At 48.9% G+C, this 6,924-nt stretch overlaps 1 protein-coding gene across 1 annotated transcript; it reads right to left on the bottom strand.

The window, feature by feature from the left end:
• Positions 1–674: 674 nt before the first annotated feature.
• ACAD8 (acyl-CoA dehydrogenase family, member 8) lies at positions 675–6,179 on the bottom strand. Its single transcript, XM_009890786.1, has 11 exons — positions 6,146–6,179; positions 5,943–6,043; positions 5,371–5,540; positions 4,511–4,620; positions 4,176–4,252; positions 3,760–3,897; positions 3,211–3,346; positions 3,011–3,108; positions 2,612–2,764; positions 1,561–1,663; positions 675–744 (listed from the first exon to the last, which is right to left on the bottom strand). The coding sequence occupies exons 1-11, from the start codon at positions 6,177–6,179 to the stop codon at positions 692–694; spliced, it is 1,173 nt and encodes a 390-aa protein (XP_009889088.1). The 3' UTR covers positions 675–691.
• Between the last annotated feature and the right edge of the window lie 745 nt (positions 6,180–6,924).

A 6,924-nucleotide genomic window follows, 5' to 3' on the forward strand; every position in this document is an offset into this window, starting at 1 on the left:
TACTGCAAAGGCTTCTTTGAGATAGAGAAAGCACCAGTATGTGGCAGGAACGGGGAGAACAACAAGCAGTCGGTACGTTGGACAAGGTGTACTGGGAAAAGAGAAAGAGGAGTGCTTCTAGATAAAAGAGAGGCATCCTGCTCCCGAGTTAAAAAGCCACTGCACTCTGCAAGTGGTTAGAGCTGCAGTACTTGTGGCTAACTTGTTCCCAGTGGTGCAATTAGCACCCAGGAGGACAGGTTTTTAAGCAGAATAACTAGTTCCCTCAAACTAAAGATTTAATTGATAGAAAGAGTCCTATGGGATTAGGCTGCACCTCTGCCTGAAGTTTCTGATTCAGTCCTGACTCAGCAGAGATGGCCAACAGGTCTAGTGTTTCTGAGAAGGATGGATGGCAAGCAGCCCATGATCAAGATTTGGAGACAGAGGCTCGTATTCACAACTGTGATTTATATCTTCAGGCTGCACAATACTAGCCTAGTAACAGCAGCTCTGCCAGGCACAGAGTGCAGCTGTGGCAGCATGTGAGCGGCATCCAGCTGTGCTCCCAGTCAATATAAGGCAGAAAGACTGTTTCCACTGGGGTATCCCCCTCTCCACTCCCAGAGAGAGAGATGGTGAACAGGGGAGGGAAACAGAAAACAGACCAAGCCGTAACAGACAGTTTAAGGCTGGAGATTAGCTTCTGGCTTCAGCCCTGTAGCAGGTTCCTGGCCACGATCATCCGCATCACCTCATTGGTACCTGCAGCAGAGTGAGGGTGCAAAAGAAAGACAGGAGATCGTCCAATTCTGCCCCCCAACAAAGGCAAAGATAATTCTTCCCTGATCTGTAGCACAGAAAAGCTCTTCCCACCAATTGAGGTGGCATTTGGGAGGTGTTGGGCCAAAATACAACTGCCAAGTGCCAGCACATCGCTTGGGAAAGGCTTCAAAGTGGTAGATGCTGATGCTTGTTTATATTTAGGTATTGAGAGGCCCTCACAGGGCTCCAGGCATCAGGCAAAACTGAATATATGCCAATACCCAAGTTCTCTGCTTTACTATGTAACATATACACAAAACAGCCAGAAAGACTGTAGACCCACTTGGTATTGGAAAGAGTATGTCCCTTATCAGCTACGCTGGTTGTAGGTGAAGGGATTTCAAAGGAGGGAAAACAAAATGGTTTGGAGGCTGAATTGAAAAGGCCAGACACTGTTAGAGACACACTGTCAAGGAGTGAAGATAGACTGGAATCGCGGGAAAGGAATTCTTGGGGAGCATCAGCGTGTGTCTGTAGGAGTAATGGAATGCAACTGGACAGAGGCACTGCTAATATGACAACTCGCTATCTCCCCCTGCTGTAAGACTCTTAAAATACACAGTAACTGCTCCAATACACCAAGAGCTCTTGGCCAGGGAATTCCCACACATGACATCCAGGGACACCTCATGCTCACAGCAAAACAGGATTCTGAAACCCAAGAGTCAGAGGGTCATGTGGGAAGTGGGGGCCTCTGGAGGGCCTGTTTTCTCCTGGTGTCACTGCCAAGTCGTTGGTAATAAGAGTGTCTTTTACCTTCCAGGATCTGGTGGACTCTGATGTCTCGCACAAACTGCTGCACAGCATAATCCTTCAGATAGCCGTAGCCCCCATGCATCTGTAGAGCCTGGTTACAGATCTAAGAAGATAACATCGCTGGTGAAGTGACTTGCGTGGTATCAAGGACAAGCTGGTGACAGAAATTCGGTAAGAACCCAGGAACCTGGGCTCCTTTGATTTGTTTTTTTTTTGTCTGGTCACCTAATCTCATCTCCTAACAAAGTGTGGTGTGATGGCAAGGTGCTCTCGGTCCCCATCAGTGCTGCTTTCAGTGCTATCATGTTACCTAAGTGCCATTTCACATTAATAGTGCATTTATGTGAACATGATAGCATAGAAATACCCAGGAAACACTTATCTAAGGCAATTTTTACTGCATTTCCATGGTGCTACTGATGCAAAAAGCAAAATACCAGATCACCATCTAGCGGTCAGTCAGGCGAGGAAACTGCTCAGGGCTCTGGTTTCTACTGAAACATGACTCCATATGTCATTATCTGTCAACTTGGGACATAAAACGTAATAAATAGCAAAAATGCAGAGTGCTGAGAGTAGCTTCTAAATGACACAGATCTAGAAAGTGTCAAGGTGCAGATTTCCTTTGCCTTTCTTTTTCTCCCTTCTTGCTTTGTCTTTTCAGGGACATTTTGTGATAACATTTTATTTTTCAACGGTCTAGGAAAGACACATGCTATCTAGGAGTGATCAGCCTGTAACATGCATATTATCCTTAGAAAATGAAAATGCTCTGCTCCCTGTCCTGTCTCCCTATTTGGTCCCCTAGAAAGTAGTGTAGAAAGCACTAGAGGCCAGGACGCCTGAACTGTGGAGAGGCTAATTCTGCAGCTTCCACAGGGTGCAGAATTCTGTCTTGTAAAACATTCTGGTCCTGAAATGAGGCTTCTGGCTCAATGAACATGCTTGGGTCTGGGTCACTACAGTGTCAAACTTCTTTCTGACATCCTGGGCACCAAGAGGGTTCTCCAAGCTTCCAATTACAATGCCAACTGAGGTTCGAGTAACCTACCGCAAAGCATTCATCAGTAGCAAAGAGCTTGGCCATGGAGCACAGCACAGCCGCATCCTCCCGTCCCTCCTGCAGTGCCCATGCTGCATTGCGAACCATGAGCCGTGCTGCCACCAGGCGCGTCGCCATCTCCGCCAGCCTGAACTGCAGGTACTGCCAGCAGGCAGCAGGAGAAAAAAAAATTAGGCCAGCATCTTTGGAGGGGCCTGTGTCCTGAACCACGTCCCCACTACCTTCAGGCAGGTCTCAGGCCTGACACAATTTCTTACTCAGGAAAAGCATGTTCCTGACTTCTCCAGGGAAGACCCTGTGAAGTGAATGATGGGACCTCTGGCTGCTTGTTCAGCCAGCATCAGAAAAAGAACAGCTCTGGGAGTGCAGGTCTGCTGGGGAGGTTACCTGATTGTTTGCTAGGGGTTCTCCAAACTGTTTGCGGACAGTGAGATGTTCCTGAGCCAGAAGAACAGAGGCATGAGCAGCTCCTAAAGAACATGAAGCTGGTGGGAGAAGCCAAGGACACAGAGTGAATACGAAGGTAATGCAGACAAGCAACAAGATGATCCAGCCCTCCTCCCTTGGCTCTCAGCTGTCTTTCTTACCAATATTTATCCTGCCTCCATTCAGTCCCTTCATGGCAATGCTGAAGCCCTGCCCTTCAGCTCCCAGCCGGTTCCCAACAGGAACAACGCAGTCCTCGAAGATCACAGCTCGAGTTGGCTGGGAATTCCAACCCACCTGGGAAAAAACAGAGTGCCTTCCAGACTGCCTGAGGAGCAGCTCACCTCCAGCTCCCAGCAGAGAACTGCCCAGCCCACTCTCAACCCCTCGGTCTCATTGCCAAGCTGCCGCAGAGTGCCTGTGGTCTCCGTGGTTTGGCCTTGGTGTGCTGAGTTGGAAACTGGAATGCATGTATTTGAGAAGAGGCACAAATCCAACAAACCTGATGTTCCTGAGATTAAAGTCCTTCACTTTCCAAAGGGACAGGTATTGGGCAAACTTCAGCAAAGCTGGACTTGGCTGGGAAAAACCACGCCAGGCTGGGACTCTGATCCCATCCAAGAGGAGATCATTCATGCTTTGCACAGATGAGCTCATCTCTGTCCTGCACTTCCCTCAAGCACACATGAAGTAAAAACCAAGCCTCTTACCTTCTTCTCTTTCTTGCCAAAGCTGAGTCCTGGTGTCCCCTTCTCCAGTACCAGGCAAGAGATGCCCTTGGGGCCTGGGCCCCCTGTGCGACACATGACCACGTACACATCGGTGTCACCTCCCCCACTGATGAAGGCCTGCAGAAGGGCACAAGAAGAAAGGGGCGGCTTTTGCATGCTAACCCTGAGCATGCGGCAGCAGCTGGGGTACAAAGATGGAGGGGAAAAGACCCCAGGCCAGGAAGTATTTAGGGGCCCAACTGTACTAAGCTCTGGTGAATGCTCTGCAGAGCACATCCTACCTTGGGAAAATACACAGAGATGAGGAAACAGTAGGAAATGGAAAAGATGGTGAGACCCAGGCCCCCTTGTGCATGCAGTCCCATCCAGCAGCTTTAGGAGAAGCAAAGAGGTACCTTGGAGCCATTCAGGACGTAGGTGTCCCCTTTCCTCTGAGCTGAGGTCAGCAGGGAAGCTGCATCACTTCCACTCCCTGTTTGAGAGGTGAGGAAGCAGCCAGTGAAGCAGCAGGTCCAGAGCCTACAAAACCTCCCCGGGATCGTACCCAACCACACTCAGGTTTGTACCATGAGCATCTCAGCAACCACCATCTGCCCCTTCCCAACATCCTAGTGATTGCCCAAATGAACATGAAAAGAAACTTTTCACCTCCAGCTCCATGCAATGTTCACATCCAGTTACACCATGTTAGGAGTGAGGGAAGGGAGATTTCTCAGTTGAGGATGCTCACCTGGCTCAGTCAGGCAGTAAGAAGCAAATTTTTCCATGCTACAGAGTGATGGGCAGAACCTGCGCCTCTGTTCCTCGTTGCCAAAGGTGTCGATCATCCAAACGCACATGCTGGAGCAGGAGAGAAGGAGCAGCATTACAGTACGTGAACACAGCCCTGGGAGGAAGGTGAGTCATACAAGAACATCCCCAGCTGAACAGAAGAACAAAGCTCCATGGGGTTCAGTTGAAAGCACTGAGTCTTGAAACCATATTGCTCCATCTCAAAACAGAACAAAATTAGGTGCCACAGAAGCCGGGAGGAAGGAGACCTCCCTCCATTCACCACAGACTCGCTGCCTTGCAGAACAGCAGATTCCTATTTAAAAGTCTCGGCGTTCCTCTCAGCACTAAGCCCTACTGTCTCTTTGGAAAACTGCACGTGGAAGAAGGAGGCATCATCACTCCATCTTTCCGTACAAAGTGAGCCTGTCACTGAACATGTCTGTACAAGCAGGACTGGGCCCCAGTATCAGCTGGTGCCTCTGGGCTCTGTTACAGTACGACCAAAGCACAAAGGCGTTTTCCAGGCAGGTTACTATCTATAGACAGCTTAAGTGGAAGAGCAGGGAACAAAATCCAGAACTTAATCCCATCTTGTGTGCCACAAAGCTAAAATTACTTCTTCGTGGCATCTCAGTTTTAGTAGCCTATTTGTTTACTGCCGTCGAGGGATCCTCACAGGGACATGTCTACTTGGGGTCCCAACTTTAAATAATAAGCAGCACCAAAAGAGCTGTCTCCAGCTGGATTTAGAGCCCACAGAAAAAATGTGTTTTTCAGCCAGGATGACACCGTCCAGCACTCGGCAGACACACTCACTTGTGGATGCTCATATAAGCAGTGGTGCTGGTACATCCCGTTGATAAAGCTTCAAAGATTATGGAGGTATCAAGTCGTGACAATCCAGAGCCACCAACATCTGGTTTCACATAGATTCCACCAAATCCTAGCTGGGCTGCCTTCCGCATTGTTTCCACAGGGAATATTTCCTATTGGGACAGGCAGAGACATCGCAAGTGAATATTCATGATCAATTTAATTTCAATATTCAATCTCTTTCAGTACATCTGGGCTACCAAGCCTGGTCCCAAACTCCTGCAGTGTTTAAGTTAATTGGGTGGGTTAAAGAAGAGGCAGGTACCTAGACAGATACATACCATCTTCAGGAGTAAATTCAGGTTTCAGATGATTGAATAGCCTGGCTAGGAAAGCTTCAAGGAATTTCTGATGCCTTCCCACCCCAGTTACAGCAGCAGCTTCAAAGAAAATCTCTACAGATGGCATTACAGCACCGAGGAGCTATTGCAGGAACCCCTCAGATGAGACCCCAGGATGGTAACATCCTAAGGGAGGAAAAAACAAGCAGTACAACCGTTCTGAGGCTGTCGTACCTTTTCATCCCACTCAGCCATGTGAGGAGCCATCTCCTTGGCAGCAAAATCAAGGGCAACTTTTTGGAATTCCTTCTGCTCCTCAGTCAGGCCGGTGGATGCTAGAGAAGCAGGAAGAACTCAGAACATGCATCTATTGCGGGAAAGCAAGCACTACCACCTCTTCTACACCCCAAACAATTTCAAAGTGTCCCTGAACTCACACAACCAGTTCGGGGTCTCTGCTGCAGAGACCATTTTTCTGTTCCTGGGGCCATCATGAACTGTGCTGGCAGAGGGCAGCAGGCTTTGGGAAGGGGCTTGCTTAGGACAAAACAAACCCAAGGTCCCAGCTATCCCCGTCTACCCAATGCTGCAAGCCAGGGACAGGGGGAGCACAGCCCGTGGCAGCCGTCACTCCATCTCACTAGGTCCGTGCTGTGAAAATACAAGGACACAGTCCTGGGACATCAAAGGAGTAATACAGGAAAGCAAGAAATGAATAAAGGCGGCCTTTGGAAACAGCATCTGAAGTTTTGGTTAGATCCAGCACTTGAAACCTCCTGCTTCATTTGCACATAGATCCCACATTGTTTTGTCAGTTTCTCTCCTACAAGTCACAGGGATGCTGCTGCTTCAGTCCTAAACGTGGTTACATTTAAACATGGAAGCAATTCATCTGGGAAGTGTTTCGGAATCCCATAGGAGGAGTCCGGCTCAGACACAGCTCTTATTCCCTACCCAGAGACCACGCTCAGCGATGAGCAGACTACTTCAATCACAGCGTAACGCAGACTTACAACCGGGTACAGACAGCCCAGGCTGCCCCCACAGTGAACCTTTCACAGGGTTTTAACGAGTCTTTTTGTTAGATATTCTTTGATTCCCTGCTTGGGCGGGAGGGGGGGTGGACTAGATGATCTCCGGAGGTCCCTTACAACCCTGACCATTCTGTGATTCGCAGTCAAGCTTCAAAAACCGTGAAGACCTAGCAAGGGCAGAG

Source organism: Charadrius vociferus, unplaced genomic scaffold, assembly GCF_000708025.1.
Source record: "Charadrius vociferus isolate BGI_N301 unplaced genomic scaffold, ASM70802v2 scaffold858, whole genome shotgun sequence".
NCBI classification, from domain to species: Eukaryota; Metazoa; Chordata; class Aves; order Charadriiformes; family Charadriidae; genus Charadrius; species Charadrius vociferus.

Bases quoted from the DNA above. Each gene is read 5' to 3' on its own strand.
- ACAD8 (XM_009890786.1), bottom strand. From the start codon at position 6,179: ATGGTCTCTGCAGCAGAGACCCCGAACTGGTTGT. The intron at 4,621-5,370 runs GTGAGTGTGTCT...CTCCTGCTCCAG, and splicing joins GCTTATATGAGCATCCACAA to CATGTGCGTTTGGATGATCG. The intron at 1,664-2,611 runs GTAGGTTACTCG...TTATCTTCTTAG, and splicing joins CTACTGATGAATGCTTTGCG to ATCTGTAACCAGGCTCTACA.